Here is a 22,580-nt window from a genome sequence, read left to right as displayed (position 1 = left end):
GCAGGAATGACACGTAGGTCCCTGCATGGGATTTCTCAGCAGAAAGGAATAAGGACCTGACTTCTGCCATCCAAAGACAAAATACAAAGGATACTAGGCACTGACAGTGCGGATAACCACGCAAAAGAGCCACATGCAGGAAACAACCTCCAATTCTGTCTATGTGGCAGATGAGCCATATCGAGGAAGGGCTATAGCACTTCTACTCATTCAACTCTGTAGTGATAGAAATGCTTCTCCTTGGAAAGGATATACCCATGATGCACTCAATAGCCAGGAAAACCTTGCTAAATCAGGTATAGCTGTGTATCAATCCCAACACCCACCAGTTTCACCAGGAATACACTGCACCTCGTTCCAGTGAATCACCAAGAGCTGGAAAACACATTAAGCAAAGTTTTGGCCCTCAGAAAATGTTCTTTGTGCACTGACAAACCGATAACCATCCTGCTCCCGCATGCATGTGCTGGTGTAGCAGCGAGTGCTGCCATCCGTTTAGCAGGAACATCCCTGCGGATGGCTCATAAACAGCCCAGGAGCGGAACAAAGTGTCTGAACTCCCCAGGGGCAACTACTGATCAGTTTGTTTATTAAACTAGGAGTAGGCTGGGAGGCGATGGGGCTGCGCAAATCAGAGACAGGCAACTCACCCGCAATATAGCTATAAGGTTTTTTGTTATCACCACACAACTAGTACCCAGGATTTATTTAAAAATGAAGTGTTTATATGCCTTACTCAGTAGCACGATCCTATTTATAATTAAATAGGGAAGGGGGTTGGGTTAGTTTCAGAAATATTAAATAAAGCAACTGTCAGCTATTTGGATGCACCTGCCTCTACCTTTCGTATATCCACAGCAGAGTAGAGCAAACAGAGAGAGTCTCATTTCTACTTGATGCTTTGGTAACATGGATTTAACATGAATACATGAACACTGGAAATAGTTAAAGTTTCCTGTTGCTATACAGTTCACACAGACCTTTGGCTATTTCCATTCACTACCTTATTTGCAGCTGACTTTTCTAAGTGCCACTTCCCATTCCTAATAAAATACTTCCCTGCCATACTGGTAGAGGTCTTTAGAGGTCACCTGTGTCACCACAAGCAGTGGGTATCATGGCACTGGGGTGTCCAACCACCCCAGACATGTCGTGGGACACAAACAACAGACCAAAAAGCCAGAGCAATGAAACAAGGATTATTTCTGGCAGGGGTTGCAATCATTTTCCAATCAAAGTTTCAGCTCAAAGAGCCAAGTTTCTTCCCATTGTTTTTTCTTGGACGTCTCTACTGGACAGCAGACAAGGAGGGATAAACAAACGTTAGGCACATGTGCAGGTGTGCAGTCAAAAGTGCTTAGCTGTGAGACGGGGAAAGTGCCAATGCAGTATGAAAGGTTAGGAACTTTGACACTGGAAGCTGGTCTAACGGAGTTTAAGTAAGCTTAAACAACTTTTAAAAGTAAGTTTTAAAGAAAACTTGCTTTATGACTCGTCTAAACCTCAAAAACCAATCTCTTGAGTTACAAGCTCTGTCCAAAGACAGTTTATACTGAAACTCAATCACAAATTGCTCATTCCCTGCTAATTTGCCTGAGGGTTTCCAGGCAGGGTTTGTCATCCACAGCACACAGGCGGCCCCATCCAACACAGATAATGACTTCCCAGCATGGGACACTTCCACTCCTCCTTGGCTATTCAGCACCCTGCTATCCTGTTGCCAGGAAAACCCCTCTCCCTGCAGATCTGGGTAGAGCAGCAGTTTCCCCCTGATAAGTAGAAACTGGCATCTCCACCAGCCGCGGTTACTCGGGATCTGCACCTAATCCCTTTTGCTTCACAGTGCTCTCTTCTCCAAGCCAAAACGGCTTTGCTCAATTGCACGGTGAGATACTGAATGAGCCATTTATATGCAGATGATAATAAATATATCAAACCTTTGCAACTAATTAAAAGCTAGCAGTTTTCTCCAATCAGTTATTTACAGGATAAGGGATGCTGTGGAAAATCACCACGCTGGATCCCAATAAAATGGGGGACATTTAAATCATTTGCTCTAAACAACTGCAGAATAATGTTTCTTCTTTGGCATTTTCACTTGGTCGTTTGAAGCCTGAGGGTCCTGCACTACCATGAGAGCTCTGTCTGGATGCACAGCTCCACACTACTGCTGAAATATATACTTTAATATTTATGAAATATGTCTAGATGGAGATTACTGCTCCGAAGGAAAGCCTGGTGTGACTCAGTTATTAGGTACCTTTACATTTTCCAGCGAGAAACTCTGAAATTCATTCCAGACTAAGTGTTCACCACAGAGGCTGAACGCAGCATTCCTTATCTTTATGGAAAGCAACATCTTATTTATGTTGGGTTTTGTATTAGTATTGCACTTAGGAGCCCTCCTTATGGACCAGGACTTTGCTCTGCTGGGTATTGAACCAGCACTGGAAAAAAGGGCTACACTTTCCCAAGTCTCTAGGATCTTAGGGCAAGTCAAAAGGTAGCGGGGTGGATATGATCACATAGGTGGTGCAAGGTAACAAACAGATAATACTGGACATTGAAAGCCAGTACTAACATCTTAGGATTGCTAAAATTGCCTCCAAAATCACTTTACATTGCTGCAAAAGTTATTACATGTTGTGCCAGCCACTGTAAAAATGCCATTTGTCAGATTGAAGTGAGCTTTATCACGCCTGACAGCGGGTGTGGGGTTGTGACAGCAGCAGCTGGACACGCTGCCCCAGCGGCGTTCCCATCTCATCAGCGTTATGAGCTGTGAAGGCAGGAATAAGACATCCATGTCCTGTATTACTGATCAGCAACACAAATGTTGTCACACAGCTGCTGACACTGGCTGCGGCTTTGTCACAGAGACGAGCGGGTGACAGCACCACCGTCGCACCCAAGCCACAAGGTTCACCACAAGTGGTACCTACCAGCGGAGAGATGCCACTTTGCAGCCCACCTCTCCTCCTGCGAGCCATATCCCATGGCAGAGAAAGGCAAATAGAGGAACTTAAACCCTCAACAGCACAACCAATGAGGCTATAACAGGAAATACTACCATAGCTCTGAACTTCACATCTGCATGAAGAACATGCTCTGTCAAGTGTTAAGTCCATACCCTCCAGTGTGCTACTTAACCCCCCCACGACCGCAGTCTGAGAGCTCACAGGAGTGGCTTATGTATGGATTTAAAACAGTTTAGGAGTACTGTGTGAGCCTGAGAGCACACAAAGCTGTCTCTGTCAACCTCTCTTCAAAATGACACAAAGTGTCATACTAAAGGAGAAAAAGGGAAAAAACCCAAAACCCAAGATGTATGCAGATTGAATCAAAACCATCTCCAGCAGCAGCATTTAAAGCACAGCTTTACTGATACTCTCTGGTATTCTTGGCAACTCAAATACCACATAATTAATTGATCAGTGCCTACCTTTCCAAATTTAAATGTCAAGTTTTAAAATCACATTTATAAAATGCCTCTTTGCTTCTTAAATAAAGAATTTCTTCTTACATACTTTATATCATGTATTTTGGCATGAAAATCTGCAAACAAAAAGATGTGTGTTTTAGAACTGTAATAAAGAAAAATATAAAAGCAAAAGCAAGAAAAACAATTAACTCTTTCTGGCAATGATTCATAGTGAGAGCCTTGGACAAAACCCTGCGCTTTCTGCCATATCCTGAATGTTAGTAAATAGTGCATCCAATGAACTTCCCAGATGGAGCTAAGTTATACAGTCTACGATAGGCTTCAGAAAAGGTCCCAGTTCCCCAAGGATTAGAAGGCTGTAAATACAATCACCATCACCAGTTTGGGCGATTCTGGTGGTACACATGGATGCAGATCACCGCGGAGGCAGCATCAGCCTCCGGCATGAGCAGCCAAGTGAACTGCACCCCATGGTGGGTGAGGATCTCTGCAGGCTTCAGAGCGCAGGTGTGGAACGCTGGTGCTCACCCCCTCCACTAAGCAAGCCACCGTGACTGAGATGTGACTTGGGACCCGATGAAGCAGAACGAAAATGGCTCCTGTGCTGCTGCAGAATGCCCCAGGCTTGGTTCACACTTCCAGCAAGCTCCGCTTTGCTTCCAGAAGAGCATGAATAACGTTTCTAGCAGCGACACGTCTCCAGGTGAGGGAGAGCTAAAGATCTGTTCTCCATGCTCCTTGGATGGCAGCACTGACAGCTTTATCTTTGGAGATGAGACTCTTCCCAAGGAAGTTAACTTTAAAAAGCTTTAAACCAAATAAACGGACAAAAGCAAACTCGAAAGCATCGCAGCCACACAGCAACTTGCCCTAATTCCTGAATAAGCAGCAGGACTTTACTGTGGACACTGGGAAGATCTTTCCTGAAAGAAGCCTGCACTGGTGGGGAAAATCTGGAGGTGCGAAAGATGCCGGGTTCCTGCTACAGAGAGGCTGAGCTGCAGGGAAGCGGGCAGAGAATGGTGGAAATGGCCCTCAAAGGAGGGCCCAAGGCAAAATTCCCTCACTCCCACAGTGACCAAAGCTCCACACTCTTCATGATGTTTTAGATGCTCACTTTCCCCCGCTGCGACCACATGAACACTGGTCAGATATCACAGACTGGTTTGGGCTGAAGGGAGCTTAAAGCTCACCCACTTCCAACCCCCTGCCATGGGCAGAGACACCTTCCACTAGAGCAGGTTGCTCCAAGCCCCTGTGTCCAACCTGGCCTTGAACACTGCCAGGGATGGGGCAGCCACAGCTGGTCCGGGCACGCTGGGCCAGCGCCTCAGCACCCTCACAGGGAAGAACTTCTGCCTCAGAGCTCATCTAAATCTCTCCTCTGTCAGCTTAAAGCCATTGCCCTTGTTCTGTCCCTACATGCTCTTATAAAAAGCCTACTTCCAGCTTTCCATTGGCCCCTTTAGGCACTGGAAGCTGCTCATTGGTCTCCCCGGAGCCTTCTCTTCTCCAGGCTGACAACCCCATCATACAGCATCCAAATATTATCCAAAGAAATTAATCTGAACCTTCCTTAATAAAGTAAACTCAACCTAGAGAAAACTTTTATGTAATTTAATCATTATAATGAAAAAAAAAAGCAGTCAAGTAGAAGAATAAGCAGATCGAGGGGGATGTTTGGGGATGTCACTGTTATCCCTAAGGTGAGTGGGAAGCAGGTAAGCTGCATGCATATTCCATTTTTATTCCTTTTTGGCAGAAATAGAACATTGCTTAGGCATAATTTACATTACAGTTACTAATTTAGCACCAAGGTTGTGGAAGGGAAAGCAACATGCATTTATCAGCAGATAAAAATAACAGCAATAGCAGCATTTGAGACAGGCACAACGACAGGAGTCGGTGCTGCAAAGGGCAGGCTTGTTGCTCTCCTGTGCGACCTGTGTAGGCAGCTGCCTTTTCCAGGGAATTCACTGAGTGGACCAAAGAGGAAAAAGAAATAGAAATCTATTTGCCATTTCCCTTGTGCTGTCTGATTGGGGTGGTTATTAAACACAACATTACTGTCCCAGCACAGACTTTATCATAAAGAAATTAACTAACTGCCCATCCTTCAGATACTTCAGAAGTGACAGAGGCCTCTTTTGTTCTCCTGATAAAGAAAAACAAACAATCTGACCATAAAACCCGTAGGCTGCCAGCAAAAGTCTAGGTTCAGATACCATAAGGAAATCAAGTGATTGAATTAGGTTTATTTTGACAGGCTCTTGTCATTGGACTCGTACATTAGAAGTTAGAGACAGAGGCAAATCAAGCCAATGTAACCTGTGATTTATTTATTAGTGTATGCATGCTTTAAGTGGGTTCACAAAAAGTTCTTCAACTGCATTTACAAAGTCAGGCAAAAACACGAAGAAAGAAGCAGGAAATTATAAACAACATAACATACTTTCTGCTTCTCTGCGTGAATTTTACCAAATGTCAGTAAAACCCTCCTGATTCTAAATCAGCACAATGGCGTATGGAAGCAGACACAGGAGACGGCAGCCTCAATAGCTCTGACAATCCAAACAGACTTGCACATCCTCATTTCCCTGAAAACCACCAGATTTTCAGTTAAATAATTATTTAGACTTTCCTTGGTAGTTTTCCTTTTTGTTTCTGAGTTTATGAAATGTTGGTTTTTCTCTACAGATGTATTAGAACTCTCTGTGGTGAGGAAGAAGTGTAGAGTTTTCAAATCACTCCTCAAATCATCTCACTCCTCAAATCATCTCACTACTTGAGCATTTCAAGAAAACCCACTGAATACAGAGAGGCTGGTGATGATACTAATAGTAGTTGAGGTCTTGGCAGATTTCTACATTATTTTCTCTGTAGAGCTTCCTCGTTACAGTGAGAAAATTTGGGGCAGGGGAGCTGCGACTGTTTTTAAAATTGGGGACGATGCTCTATAAACATTTTGGCATTCGAGTGATTCCATCATTCATAATTTCATCTCCTACAGGTTCCATAGCATATGTCATTGAAAGAAATTCATTTCCTGCTGCACACTGTACGGTATCTTTGAGGGAAAACAGACTGATCAAATGCATCAAGAGTTTTCAATATGAACATTCGCCAACATTTGCCGCGGGGTTATTTCCGTATCCCTGCCAACTCATCCTGATATTTCTTCTTGCTACTAAAAACACTTCTACAGTTGCATTAAGATTTGAGTTTCCATAGAAACTGTTATTGGCTAAAGTAAATACAAGCTGGTAAGAAGTGTGACTTCCCTTGTCCTGTGAAGCTGCCCAGTTTGCACCACCAAACCTTTCACTAGTATTTACTGCTGTGTGACATTCTCCGTGATGTCTCCCTTTGAAGAACTCGAGTGGCACTTCCACGCTTCACAGGAGGTGTGTGAATATTCAGAGCTATTTCTATGCCTCAGTGCATATAAGTGTGTGTTTCTCTTCACTGCTCATTGTGTTATTCTATTTTGCAGACCTCTTTGCTATACTTTACAAGGGAAAAGACATCTCTTCCTTAGTCTGCACATAAAACGAAGCTCGTGAATGTGCTACCAGGTAACGTGTGAATAAAAGGAAATGAATAATTGCTCCATCACAACTAATGATTTTCACATCCCTTCAGCATCCCAAAATACAAACAACGTGAGCCCTGAGCATCCAAGGCTGCACCCATGCCGACACAGGCGGCAGCTCTGAGCCCCTGCATGCAGTGAAGAAAGGCACAGCACGCTTTGAATGGACTCTGCTGAATTCATGGGCAGTCACATCTGCTGAAGGAAGAAAAATGAACTGCATATTAATCTCCTGTTCCCAAAATTTCTCTTGCTCCCTTCCTAAACGATTCTAACGCTTACTAAAAAGGCAAAGTGCTGATAATCATCTTATAATTCCCTCACTTCTGTATGAATTTCATTGTATTTTGAATTCAGGCACTTTTTCCTAACATACACAATTAATAAGTCTTTTCTTATTCTCTTCAGAACATTACTTTCATTTTTCTTCTCATTTAGAGAGCTGCCGCAGTGCTCTGTGTTGCCTGAGATTTGCCTTTATTCCAAAGAATAAGCCTTTGCATGTATATTGCATCGAGATGGAAAATTCTGTTATCAGTTCAGGAAATAGCAGCTGAAGACAGAAGGATTCATTCCTTACAGTGTGGAAGAAGAAAGTGATGCTGAAGCTTCTCTGTAACACAGGGGACATCTGAGTATACTGCTTACTGATCTGGGGTCAGAGGATGATCTTCTCATCCCCAGCACCAAGTGTTTTGGTACCCACTAAAGATCTCCCTTCTACATTACTAGAAACCTAAGTTCTGTGAAAGACATACAGGCTTATTTTCAGATCCCTAAACACTCTGACTGATCTCACCTTTAATCTTTGTGCCCCACTTTGCTCTTTAAACTATTCTGACCATCTGCCCAAGACTCGCAGGGTCTACCTAGCCCCCTAAATCTACAAAATCCCTTTGGGTGCCTAAAGCAGGACACAGACTTGCACGTATCTCCTGAATTTGTCTCTTCTTCCCAGCCTTGAGCACCTTTTGGAAGAACTGGTGGGCACTGCCATAGGTGAAAACAAGTTTTGAGTTTCCTAGAAGGATAAGAGCAAAGATGAACACTCAGAGAAGCTGAGGTGAGGCTTTAGGCTTCATACCACTCAATGGTAACCCACTTCTCAGGGGCAGTCATAAGCTCCTGAGGTTTTAGAGTACAGATAGTAATTACCATTAGCTGATTAGACTATGACCTTGGCTCTAGGATGGTAGTCTAGTGCTGGGCTACTCTACGTAGTTTCAGCCAGGTCTGCTGAGTAACTGCTTAAGAAGGTGTTTCTTTACAGACACCTTTCTGAGCTACCCCCATGCACTGCTGTTGTGGCCAGGAATAGTGCTGGTGCTCTGCTCTTCAGTCTGCAGGGAATGGGAAGAACAGGAAAGAGGTTTCAAGAGGCTCTTAACAATCATCTCAAACCAGAAGCTGGAGAAGAAGTGGTTTAGCAAGTGTCAAGCAGAGCTGACCACCTGCACAGCTTCAACTACGGCTAAATACTAACATCGAGGAGATCTCAGCTCATTCCTTCTGCTACCTTAAAGTGATGACTGTAGGATGGGAACTGCACTTTTGTGCCTTCAAGGGAACTTTCAAGGCTAAACACAACAAAGCCTGGAGAAAGGAACAGAACTCCTCGATGAGAAACCCAGAAAGAAAAAGCTCTGAGCTTAAGCAGTGTAAGTGCATTTACGTATCCCCCTTTTTTACATGAGCATGCCTAATACTGCCTTTTTCTAGAGCACAGACTATGCCCACTTAGGAAAAGCATTACAGAAAACAATCAATAGCTTGGACTTAATTACTGGAGGAAAATGTTAACACATTTTCAACAAATTTATGGACACTGTGAAATGGGATAAACCCAAAAGAGTACGATGCCTTCTAAATACAAACAGAGCGTTTGGCTGTTTATCAATGAAAACTTCTCCAGCATGAAAAAGCTTTCTTTTTTGCCCTTCTCATAATGACTAGAAGATGCAACAAACATGCAAGAACAATCACAAAATATATATGTCTGGATTTATGGAATAATATTGTAAAAATTGAATGTCAACCCATAAGGCTGAAAAGAGAAACTAATTGAAACTGCTTTGTGATTCTCTCTCTTTTTCAGGCACTGAGACTACTGATGGCTGTGCAGAAGGTACATTGAATGCAGCATGAGAACAGGCTCTGTTTCTAGCCATCAAAAAGACCAAGAGCTTGGCAGATTAATTAAGCTCCCAAAGAAACGTCCCTGCTGGTGGATATGGCAGCATATGGGGAAGAAGTGTGTGTTCCAGATGGTGATGGGGAAGAAAGAGGGGTTTGGTAACTATGACTGCTCACCAGCCTCTAAAATCACTACCTGCTGATGGTCTGCTGTAGCAGCACACCTAAAGGTTCTGGCAGCTTACTGTGAGTGTTGTTACTGACACTGAAATGGAGTTTGCTATAAAAATTGCATATGTTTAATAGAAAATTCAAGCCTTATTGAAGTGATACTTATTCCTATCGAAAGGCAGCAGTAGACCTGAAATGTAAAGATTTCCATTAATTTCTGAAGTTTTTAATGACAACCCACTCTTAGAATTCTGAAAATAGATTGTAAAATGTGCAGAAACTGGCAGAAGTCCCCTAATATCGTACAAAAACACTTCCCAAGACCATGGGCAGAGGGAGGGGTGGCAGGGGAATGAAGAGAAAAACACTTCAATCTCTTGTTTTACACTGAAAGATGCACAACAGCATTTTGTTCTTTCTGCCCGGCAAGGCCACTACAGGAAGCAAGTTCCCAAGTCGATGCTGATCCCACCAGATTGTGAGAGATCAACTTCTGGTGGGATGGCTGATAAACCTGTGTTAAGCAGTACCTTGGCAGCAAGACTTATTTATTGCTGAGGCAGCTAAACCCCATTCCATGTCAGCAGCTCATACTGTAGGCTGTATTACATAGAGGGTAAGAAGCTCTGCAGGTGCCAGTAAAACACACCAGAGCTATTCTGCTCATCAGCACAACATAATCACCACCTGCATCATGCTTTTACCATGCAAAGAATCCATTGTGTATGACGTCTCTGCATCTACAGAAGGGAAGCTTGCTTTCCCCTAACCACCGTGCATTATCTATGCTTATTTGAGAGCAAGGGTTGCTCCCACCTGGAAGAAGAACCGTGGAAAAGAGCCTCTGAAAAAGCTGGGAACTTTGGCAAGTACCATGCATACACGGGGCTGCACTCTTAAGCCAATGTACCAGGGTTTTTACATGCAATCACAAGCTGCTACTGCTTGATTTAGAGCCAAGCCTTCCTGCTGCTGTATGAGCTTTAGATCTTCTGTGGATGTGACACAACCAGGGCTGCTGTAAGGCTTGTTCACCTGCAGTCAACACTGCTCTGCTCAGCCCCACAACGCAGATCAAAGCAAAGCCAACACGACTGGCCCAGAAAGGAGCGTTTTGTTTCACACTGTTTGCAAGATCCCATCAGCAGCCAACCCAGGTGCTGTTTTTATTCTGCCCACACACAAATCGATGACAAAAAGCAAGCTCATTCACACAGGTGATGTATTTCACCACCCTGAAAGTCGGGGTTTTCTCATACCCCTCATTTAATGCCACTGCTGTCAAATCCATAACATGTTGTAACAAAACCAGCCTTTATGTAACCTAATAAATAAAAGTCACCAAGGCAATACCCATGCATAAATTTTTAGCTAAAAACATTTTGTTAGAACATGAATGTCCTCTGTAAAGCGGGTAGCATTTTAAAGTAATGTTCTACACATTGTTAATACTTTATTGCTATTCATCACCGAACCATTAATCATGGTGAACTCATTTGGCATTAATGTGGATGTCATGAAGTACTTCTGTTGCATTTCAATTATAACTCAGCCTTTAAAATGCTGCCAGCATTACATGGAAAGCTTTGAAAACTAAATGTGAATAGTCCGTTCAGAGATAACTACAATCACATTCTGGCACAGAGAAGAAACCGTTTCCATCCCTAATGCCTGCACTTGAGGGGATGAGGAGCCCATGGGGTCATGCTCCAACCCAGGGCTGGGTGCAGGTAAAAGGGATCCCAGTGGGAAGCTATGACCACTAAGACCCAGCCATTTTCCTCCCACAGGATGAGGTCAACTGCAGCTAACCATTTCAGACCCATAAAGAGATTTCCCTTTTCCTGTCACCCCTGTGATTCCCCGAGACACAATCTCACTTCCAGAGCTGAGCACTTTGGTATCTTCTCTAATATGTAGAGTCTGTCCAACCAAAATCACCAGAGAACATGTATCTACAACCCACTGTCTTTGGAGGCAGTGCAGGAGCATGTAGAACATCAGAGCAGACCGAAGGGAGCTGCATCCTGACCTCTCTGATAGAGAGTTCAAAAGAAAACAAACCAAAAAATCCCCTCTTTCTGGCCTCAAAAGGCACTGAAAGAGGGAAACCAGCAGCACAAAACACAACATGGACCTAAATTAATACCTCCTTGCCATCAGGGGAGCCCAGAACTTGTGTCAGTTTACCTTGGCAAACTAGGAGTTTCATTCCCTCACCACCAGCAGAGCTTCCAGCAGCATTTTACACACAGACAACAGCACAACGATCATAACATTTCTCATCAGAAACCATTATTAAATGAAGAAAAGACAGTACTTATTAGCTAAGGGAACTTCTTGCACAGAATTCCCATTCTATTTTACCTAGGTCATCAACGTAACACATAAGCACACAGCAAGAATTCCTACCTTGGGAGCTCTGGCATGTTTTCCGCATCTGGCATCTTTGACAAGGCTGATATCGAGCAGCTCAGTCTCCTAGAAGGAAAAATTGCAACACAGATGATTACATCAGTCAGAAAGCCTCGTTGTGCTAACAATGCCCCACTTCCCACATCTGCCAGGGCTTTGCCTGTGTGTCACGATGCCTGTCCAAACTGAGAACAGTTTCAAGGAGTGCTCTATTGCACTTCGGCTACTTTAATAGCAACGCTAAGGCCTTAGACTAATTGGTTTCCTTAAAAATGTGCAGGTCTCTGATGATATATAGAATATATAGAAGCCATGCTTATTTCCTGGATCACTGAATACCACTATTGTTGGGATTTTTCCTTTTCAATACAATTTTAGCATTTTGATGCTAGTCACAGTGTGAAAAAGGCGACGTTACCCACAGAAAACCCTGCCTCTGCAATTGAAAACCTACTTTATCATCACTAGAACATTCTGAAAAGTGCACATAAAAGCCAAGAAGTGTTGTATCTACAATCACAACAGGTAGTGACTACCTCTCAGTAAAAACCACGTCCTTTTGACAAGCATTTCCTAGCCCATACGCTACTCAACTTGTTCCATACTTGGAACGGAACTGGCACATGGTGACAGCTTCTGCTAGGTAAATTCCTGTCCTCCCCTCCACACGTGTAACACAACTCATTTCCTTTCCCTGATAACCTCTTGGGTCTCTACCCTCCCTGCTGGTATCTGGCAGGACAGGGGCTGAGCTGAGCCCATGGTGCCTGGGATGCACCAGCCAGTGCCAGCCCAGGGGGTGCATCCACCCCTCTGGAATTGGCACGGAGCATTTACCTCTCCAAATACACAGCACAGCCTTCGGCCAACATCATTTCCCCCAGTCTCATCCTGCGACATGGCATTTTGGATGTTGCCATGTTGGGTCTTTCTTGAATGGCTTAACATTTATAAGCAGGGAGCATTTGGAAGGAGGAAGGATGCTGGAGACGGGAGCCGTGCAATTCCCAGCTGCTGGATCCCTTGCAAGCACCCACACGGCATTACAAGAGCTTTGCCAGGAGCAACACCAACTGAACTGCGAGACACAGCGAGAACATCTGATCTGATTTAGCACTGCTTGACAATCTTAAAGCACATCTCAATACTGTCCGCTTCATTTACGCCAGCATTTGGACTAATAGCCCACGTTAGCATGGCTCAATTACATACTAAATATTTCAGCAGGAGTAGGACCATGCTGCAATTAGAGCTACACCAGTTCAGTGCATTTCAGCCTTCCAGTAGCAATTGCAAATAATGCGCAGAGAATGTGAAATCTGTGCTGGCCAAAGACACTAATTCAAAGGAGAAAAGGTTGTGTTTTTTTTTCTCATGGACATTATTTTGCCATGAGTTACTTTGCATACTTATTTCTCTTCCATTTTAATGGACCCACTCCTGCACAACTCTCATAGACCTTTGTTGTCTACGAAGACATAAGCTCTACCATCAGATTTCCACACCACCATACATTCATCACATTACCAGTCCCAATTCTCTCCTGTTCTAGTGTCTTCTGAACTTGCACGAGCATTTTTTCCTGTCTTCATCTAACCTAAACAGGGGAAACCCGCCCTTTTGAGATTGTTATTTTTTGTTCATACTTGTCTGAGAGAGAACAAGAGTATCAAAACTTGCAGGGATTAGAAAGAAGTATAGGCAGGGTCATAAAAGGTGGTATTTTGTAAACCTCCCCAGGAAATAACCCAACCTACACCAATAGAGGAGGCAAATGGACCTTTCCAACAGTGCTGCAGCCCCTCACATGGACAGCTGATGGCTGCACAGACAAGCATGTCCAGCTCAGCAGCAAGGGAAATCACAGAATCACAGAATCAGAGGATAGTTAGGGTTGGAAAGATCATCCAGTTCCAAACCCCCTGCCATGGGCAGGGACGCATCACACAAAACCATGTTGTCCAAGGCTCTGAATGATGCCAGGGATGAAGCATTTACCACTTCCTTGGGCAACCTGTTCCAGGGCCTCAGCACCCTCACTGTAAAGAGCTTCTTCCTTACATCTAACCTGAACTTCCCCTGTTTCAGTTTAAACCCATCAGCCCTTGTCCTATTGCTACGGTCCCTAATGAAGAGTCCCTCTCCAGCATCCTTGTAGCCCCCTTCAGACACTGGAAGCTGCTCTGAGGTCTCCACGCAGCTTCTCTTCTCCAGGCTGAACAGCCCCAACTTTCTCAGCCTGTCTTCATAAGGGAGGTGCTCCAGTCCTCTTATCATCCTCGTGGCCTCCTCTGGACTTGCTCCAGCAGCTCCATGTCCTTCTATGTCGAGTACACCAGAACTGCACACAGTAATGACTGCAGTGGTGAAAAAGCAATGCTGATTTTTACCAGCACACATCTGTCCTTGGGGTTTATGATAACATTCCCACATTCATCATTCCTCTCTCTTGAGTCCCAGTGATGCTGGAGTAGTGAAAACGTCTCTATGCATTTTACTTCTGAAATCTAGTCCATGCCACATTTGCGTCTCAAAATGCAGCTTGATACTCCTGCTCCTTGTGCAGCTGCTACAAATTATTTGTCCATTAAACCAGAATTTGTTTCCCTTCCCTGTTCTACTAAAGAAATAGTGGGAGAAGGGAATGTCTCTATTACTCTCTCAAGTTGCTCCTGTGAAACACAACAGTGCCAATCACATCATGTAACCACCTGGGATATAGCAGCAGTGGAAGGAAAACTTGCTGTTTACCACAGGGAAAAAATAAGACATATATATAAAATCAGAGAGAAAGGAGCACTCAGCACATGCCCAGGTTTGCTGTTAACAGACAAGAACATGGTCTTTGGGGTGAGAGGCCAGAGGTCAGATTTACCTCAACAAATAATACACCCTGAAGCAGTGTCTGGCCCCCTGTGAAATACAGGAGCTACAGGCTCCCCTGCTCTACAGGAGCTACAGGCACATGCAGAGCATGTTGTAAAAATAAGATTCTGCTGACTGAAAGGACTGACAAGCACTAAAAATAAAGGCTTTAACAGCAAACACATGAGAGAAATCAAAAATGCTCAAGAAAAATGGGTCTTGAAGATGCTGAGCCACACACGGAGGGAATTTTAGAAGGTTTTTTGTTAGACTGGTCTGGCATTTTAGCTTTCAAAAACAAAGAACAAACAGAATTAATCATTTACTCACTTACAGAAGTGCAACTAGACCTCCCTTAAGACACATACTAAAAGACGCCTTTAAAGGGAATAACACACATTAAATAGAGACACAGAGAAGGAAAAGGCAATGACCAGCACCCCCAAGGACAGCAGGGCGAACCCAAACAACCCTGCTTGGGTCTTCATCCTCCTGGATGGAGGAGAATGAGGAGGTAGAGGGTTTGTTTTGTTGTTATGACTATTGCTTTCAAGCCACGTGCATGCCACCAAGCCACCTGTAGAAATGGGATAGCCTGAGGACCCATGACTTAGCAAGGACAGTCTCAGGAGAACAGGAGAAGAGTGGGGTTTTGGGGGCCTACTTTGGCAAAACCAGCTACAATGTAGAAAAGGTTGACACTTTGAACACTCAACCGAGGGCCTTGCTGCAGTTACATCTCTGATGCAGAAAGAAGGTTTTATGATCCTATCCCTATAATCCTTTATATCTCTGTTTGACAAGACCATTTAATCTGGGGGGACTGTCCCCTCGGCAGTAATTATGGAAGCCACAGGGAAATAAAGTCCAAAGTCTCAGCCACCATCAGGTATCGGAAAGGAGCCATCCAGCTTCCATAAGTCCATCTGATACATATGTCCAGGTCTGCAGAAGCAATAGCCTGATAGCTGCTGTAGCCTGTGCTCTACATTAAGCACAGGATACGGATCCATGTAAGTGCCTTTGCAGGCAGCATTCAGCGGGGCCCCAATAAATCAGAATTCATAATGTGCCATTTCTTAGAAGTTCTTTGGTTCAAAAATACCAAACCTCCTGGAATTCCCGGACCCCTGGGCACTTCCTTTCATCTTTCAAACAGCTAATTAAGAGGACAGAGAGCAACTTCCTCCCAAATGAGGGAAAAGACAATTTCCTTTTTCCCTATTGCCAAACGTGGGCAGACTTTTGTAAAGGGAAAATACACTTAAATCCTGGCCAGAAAAATGCCCCATTTCCTGTGCAGCAAAACAGCCCAAGCCATCCTCTGCTTACGTCAAAAGCAGTTTTGCTACTAAAGTCCTCTGTGCAGGCTTGGAAGCTGCACTCTGTGCTGCACAAGGCACCAAAGCAACTGGAAAAAGAAATAATTACAATAATAATAATAGTAACAATAATAAACAACCCTCTGCAAGTCCAACTTTTCTCTGTTTGAAGACCCCTCAGTTATTGCTGTTGGGACTTACTAATCTTGCAATAGAGTAACCTCTCTTAATTCAAGTGGTAGATCCCTCTAGTAATTTATAATACCAAAAATCTGGAGATGTGAAGTATTCAACCTGCTGTGTTTGTTTTCAATTAGCAGCTGAGATAGGTAGAGATGCATTCATATAGGGCCAGGTTGTGCAATCTCACTTCTATGGGTGAGCACGCACCCACAGAAGCAACGGACTGCACAACCCTCAGTGACTGCTTGAGCACTTATAATTAGGCCCCTCTGAATTTAATATAGTAACAGCAATTTATACCAGCTGAGGATCTGGCTCGCTCCTATTTTAAACTGTCCAAAACGATGCCAAGCGAATCACAGTGTCTTGGGAACTCGCTCGTGACATAACCCCAGCTACAAAGCAGGATTCCTTATTGATCCCACTGGAGAGCTGGTGCCAAATAGCCACCGGCTACACAGAGGGCTGAAAGCAGGACCAAGTGTCCTACAGAACTTCACAAAAACTATGTCAAGGAGACATAGACAGCAAACAGCATTACAACACCTGCACCAGTTAGTTGGTCCAGAGATGCAATTACTTACTTACATCCCTAACAAAACTAATTCCATTCTCCTCTGAGTACTACTCACTGTGGCCGAGTAGTTGGGTATTGCTCTGACCTACATTTGCTCAACCTCTATTTCCACATCCCCTCTGGTCAGATGTTCTTTCTCCCCACTGAATGAACTGTTGCTGCATGCGGAGCACAGTTCTCATGGTCATGCTGCTGTAGCCATTGCCCTTTAGGGATATGGTTGAACTGATGCACAACTAATTAAACCCTGAAAACTCTTTTTCCACTTAGCTTTGAAATCTGTTGCTTCTAGTCTCCAAGCTGAAGAAGAAACTGTGTGCCTGAAAGCTTATCTAACTCCTGCAAGTATGACCACTTGATCTAATAGAAGACAGGCCACTCTGCCTTCAAGGTCTGCAATAGTGCTAGCAAAATAAACTTTGACAAACAAAGCCAGTTTTGTAAACAAGCACCATTTAGTGCTACTGGAAGGCAACATCTGGAGAAAGTTTTCCAAGGGAAAAGGCCATTTTATTGAAACAAAGTTCAAAAAGAGACTTAAGCAACATCTACTGGAATAGTTAATCATAAGGAAATGTTTCTTTAACATAGATTCCATTTTATCATCTTCTAAACACAAAAGCACTGAATATTTCTTGAAGCAAAAAATACATGCATTTCTGGGTTACCCTTATTTTCATTCTGCATTTAAAAAAAATTACTTAAAACAAAACTATAAGTAACTGATTTCCTTACAACATACTAGAAAAAAAGGATTAAGATCAGTATTAAGATAATCCATCCCTGGCAGTCTTCAAGGCCAGGCTGGACTGGGCTTTGAGCAACCTGGTCTAGCAGAAGGTGTCTTTGCCTGTGGCAGGGGGGTTGGAACTAGATAAGCTTTTAAGGACCCAAACCATTCCATGATTCTATAATCAACATCTGAATCTGATCAAGAACAGCTACAAGATATGCTAAAGTAGTGTCTGGCCCTGCAGATTCTGAGTAAATATGTGTTCAAAGTCAGCAATTTACAGTCAGTTATGGAATACATCTCATTGTGGTTTCAGAGATTTTGGCAGTGTACTGATCCATCAGCCTCGCTCAGATTTAACTCCAGGACTGAGATTCTCCACAGTGAGAGTGAACATTTAATGCTAATTTAGAAAGGCTACTTTCAGAGCTACAGGATGTCATACATAATCACCGTTAAAAACATACCTATTTTTTCATCTTAACATGAAGAATAAATTGAACAAACACAGTCATTTGTCTCCTCATCCCAAAGGAAAACCGTGATGGGCTGGTGAGGTTGATTTAACAGAAACCTGCATCGATGGCAACAAGAAGAAATAGCAAAGCAGTCAATGACAGTAATTGGAGCTGAGCTAAGGTAGTGCTGCCTTTCCCTGAAAGTCCCATTATCCAACTCATAAGCTGCATCCCACTAGCGAGCCAGTCCCTGAAGAAACTGTTTCCATGCTTCCTTCTGGCAGCACACAATTCAATTATCAGGCATCAAAATCATGGGCTGTGTCAATAAGAGAGCAGCACAGCAGCACGTACACCCTGAAGTCAACAGTAAAACTCTCTCTTCCTGACAAAAGCAAAGTCTTTTTCTGCATACAGTTGTTCTTCACAATTCAAAATATAATAATACCTTCCCACCTAACTCAACAAGGCATTGGAAATTAATACATTAATGCTAAACTCACCAACCTGCCCAAAGCAGCCAGAGCTCTTATAGCTTCTTGCAGGTGATGCTCTCCTCACTAATGTATGAAGCAGCATCGTAAGGCATTCAAATAACAGAATATATCACAGCATCATAGAATCACAGACTGGTTTGGGTTGGAAGGGGCCTTAAAGCTCATCCAGTTCCAACCCCTGCCATGGGTAGGGACACCTTCCACTAGAGCAGGTTGCTCAACCTGGCTCAGGTTATACTGCGTATTTCTAGGTTAGTCATTAGCTTCCCAAAGGGTTATTAAATGTGTGTGTGTGTGTGTGTGTGTTTAAACTTGGTTAAAGTGTCTCCTGAATTCTCTGCCTTCCAAACATCTATTACAAAATCCAAAGCCCTTCAAAAACCCATCACCCTGGCCACCAAGATGACCAAAAAGGCGAGAGGCACAGCTGATCCTGACCCAACATGAATTATGTGCAAATCTGAAGTTGAGCTAAGCTTTATGTGGTGGTCTTCAACTGTCCCTAACTCAAAAAGAGCTGGAGGACCTCAACACCTGCAAGGCAAGAACTAGCATTTATGATTTGACACAACTGCTCTGGAAGTGAGCTCCAAATACCTCGCAAGGTTTCTTTGCTTGCAGGTTCTCCTTGAAGTGCCAAGTTACACGACATCCTACTTGAAAGGCCCTTAGAACAAGCACTCCTATAGAAGAGTAAGCCACAAACTGAAAAGTTTTTGCTATCTTAATGACACTCAGTCTCTCAATGAATCCCTGGAGACATAAGAGCAGCTACATTTGCTAGTACAGGGAGAACTGTCTGTGGTTTATATGAAGCACTGGGCTATTAAGAAAAAAAATGAGAAGGCGTTTTCATGCTAAGTACCCTTTTAATAATGAAAGTGAAACAATTCTTCTGTATCTATGCATATAGTCCTTTGCTGCTTCATTAAGGAAAATCTCATTTCCTTGGATTTACAGATGCTGTGGCTAAGCAGTCTAGAAACTGCTGTATAGACTTTGCAGCACAAGTCCTAGTGCAAAGAAGTAGTCAGGAAGCAGAAGAACACACAAAGGTAAAGATGGGCTACCCACCTTCATCACAGCAAACAGATGAAGGACACACCAAGGAGTCAGTGCGTTATGATCAGCAGACACCTCAGATTGTAAAAGTAATGCACTGGAAAATAGAACATTTCCATAACAACAGATAAGACTTTAGTCTGCTCCCTCTACAGTTATGTCTGAAAGCCATACTTGTAGTCCAAAGTCACCAGAGCTTGATCCGGTATAAGCTCAGCCTGGTATATAAAAATCGTTACCTCCCCTGTTAAAGAACCAGCATATACTCCACAAAACCAAGCCAGAAACCTAATCTTACCACCAAAATACACAATACAAGAGTGGATGAAACAAGATACGGGTATGTAAATTAATCACCCAGCAGGACAGAGGGAAACAGTGGCAAAGCTGGAGAAGTATCTCCATATCTTAGCCCCAAACCCAATAGCATGCAGCCTCCTTCCCATACTGCTGCCTTTGCATCAGAGTCTACCTACCAGTGACTACTCTACCTACCTACCTTTCCAAGAAAGGCAGTGTGCCCTGGAGCAACAGAGTTGGATACAAGCTTGTTAGGCAAGAATCAGGAGCTCCACAGCAATAGGAACCTGATGTTCTTTAGAGAAATATGTGCACAGACAAGTCTGGTTATAACTGATGTGCCAGAAACCAAGTGAGAAATCCCTGACAGACCTAGGAACAGGTCCTTGGTCATTTAGTTTCCTATTAGGGCAGGCTACCTCCTGTGGCCAGACAGCTGGGGACAAGCTGCAGGGCTACTTTCTTGTTTTAAGCATTTCAAGGAGCTCACCTAAGAGTCATTCAGAAGCTGCATCCCACCAACAGGAGCTTGTCCCTCAAGTTCAGAGCAACCCAAGCACACCCGCAGCTCAAAGCTAGAAGTTCCTCATCCAAACAACTTGGGTTTCTTGCAGCTGGCAGTGGGAATTGCACGGGCACAAGCACCTCGAATGCACCACATGGAACTGGTTTGGTTCTGCTAAAAGCGCTCTCGCATTGCCGCTTGTCCCACTCACACAACGGGGTGACAACAGGAGGAAGAAGAGAACTGATGAGGTGGGGCCATATTCAGAAAGAAAAGAGGTGGGGGAGGACCTGCTTCAAAGGAAACTACAAAGCATACTGTAGGCAGCCTTCATAATGGCACTTGACTGATTTTTATTCACATGCCTGAGAATAACCTGGCAATTTTTAGCTTAGAGTCACAAGGAAAAGTACAGGGAATTCGAGTTTCAAGCAGCAGATTAAAAAAAAAAGGCAACATTTCTATTAAGAAGCTTCTCCTTTCAAATCAAAAGTCATAATTATGTGTGATTATGATGATTAAACGACTTCCCAGAAAGGGCCACATCGTATTTTGGGGCCGATGTTCTTGTGCCATTATTTTATGCTGACAAAGGATCACAGGCTACACAGACCATTATTACAGTTTTTCTTTTGAAGCAAGTAAAGTGTATTATTTTTCAGCAGAATGCTCCAAATCGTGAACTGCTGGAGCAGAGACTTTCATCTCAGGTGGAAGAGCCACTGTACAAGTGCTGCCTACTGCTCCACACTGCTCTGCTACTACACCTGATGTTGCAGCTCCTCCTCGGGCAAATCTATCCATCAACAGATTTTTCCACTATTGAACAAGATCAAGTCATTTGAACTTCTATGGAAGTCCTTCTGTATTCATGCAGCATAAGTCTGATGCATCTAAAAGAATATCCACATATTTATGGCTCTGAATATTCAGGTAAGGGTGTTTTGGGCAGAACAACAATGTTCTTCAATGGTTTTTCTTTCTGACTAGTTGTTTTTTGGAGAGGAGTTTGCAGACTTAATGCACATTTAATTCATGTCAACAGCTTTAGGCTTCTTTATATTAAAGCAATAAATGCTTTTTATCTATCTAAATTTAACTAAAGTGAGAGATGAGGATCTTGGAGCTGCTCCCTACGTAACACAAGCAATACACATCCTACTTACACACCTCTGACCTCCATGGATAGATAAGGATCATCAGCTGAAAACTACAGAAGCAGAATGTATATTCCTGCCAATTTCTCAAGCTAAGGACCTGGCATGTGTTACTTAACTGGAAAATCCACGGTCCAGGCACACTTCCAACCGGAGACTCCAGCTATAACATGATCTTAAGCACTAACAACAATAGTTGAAAACTCACAAATCGGTCTTTGTAAGTAAAGACACTTGAGCCTGTTGGGTTTCAAGGTCTGGTTTCTGGGATGTATTTAGAGCTGAAACTGCTCTAAAAGACATGGTGTCAAGATTTCTTTCCAAGACAAAGAAAATCTCTTGGGATCAGTTATTTTGCTAAATAAATCCTCCTGGCCTCTACATCTAATCCATACCAGCCCTAGAGACTGAAGAAAACCTAAACCATCTACATTTTAGTAAATGGAAAGGAGGGGAAATGACCCCAGCAGCTGTAGGCACATTAATCTTTAGATAGGCAAAGCTTTAGATCAGATGATAAAAGAACTATAACAATGTAAAGGTAAAACAACAAAAAAGAACAGGAGACCACATGCCAGATCATATCTAAACTGATAAATCTTCTTCTTGGCATAGGAAGCTTTGAAGATCTTCTCTGCCTGAATTCTGATTAATTACATGAGCCAGAATTGACACATCATCCAAAACTCTGGTCACCAGTACTCAGGGGTGAATTTAACTTCAAGGAGGTCTAGAGAGGGTTTCAAAAGCAATCGCAGAACTGGGAATATGCTCTTATGAGAGAAGACTAGAAGAACTTGGCTTTCAGAGAACACCAAAAGGAAGGCTAAGAGGGCTATGATTATTGTCTATAAATACATGCTTTGTATAATCAGCTGAGAGGAAGAGGACCTATTCAGTCTAAAAAGAAATAAGAACCGAGCTATATACATTCTAATAAGTATAGGCAAAAATTAGGACTGTTTTTCTTTAGATACTAAAAGCAAAAATCACTTTTAAAATGGAGTTTGACATGTTTCTGAATATGAAAATAACACATGCACTAAATAATATCCAAAGACACAGAACTAACACAGAAAATATTTTCCTATAGGGTAGACCTAAAGGAATCGTATTTATTTATGGCTAAATCCTTGACTCCTCACCATGCTAACCACTATACCATTTT

At 43.2% G+C, this 22,580-nt stretch overlaps 1 protein-coding gene across 1 annotated transcript in view; it reads right to left on the bottom strand.

Annotated features, from left to right (window-relative positions):
• The window catches only part of LOC104405432 (1-phosphatidylinositol 4,5-bisphosphate phosphodiesterase beta-1-like), a gene marked incomplete at its 3' end in the record, with an annotated part of 148,995 nt that extends 136,342 nt beyond the window's left edge, over positions 1-12,653 (bottom strand). The window contains exons 1-2 of the mRNA XM_010014155.1: positions 12,591-12,653; positions 11,751-11,819 (exon numbers count right to left, since the gene is read on the bottom strand). Of these exons, the coding sequence (XP_010012457.1) occupies positions 11,751-11,819; positions 12,591-12,653 (132 nt within the window). The remainder of the gene's footprint in view (positions 1-11,750; positions 11,820-12,590) is intronic.
• Positions 12,654-22,580: the final 9,927 nt, after the last annotated feature.

Source organism: Nestor notabilis, unplaced genomic scaffold (assembly GCF_000696875.1).
Source record: "Nestor notabilis isolate BGI_N333 unplaced genomic scaffold, ASM69687v1 scaffold2825, whole genome shotgun sequence".
In the NCBI taxonomy this organism is placed as follows: domain Eukaryota; kingdom Metazoa; phylum Chordata; class Aves; order Psittaciformes; family Psittacidae; genus Nestor; species Nestor notabilis.
Note: the sequence above shows the minus strand (reverse complement) of the source record. Positions and strands in the feature narration are given on the sequence as shown.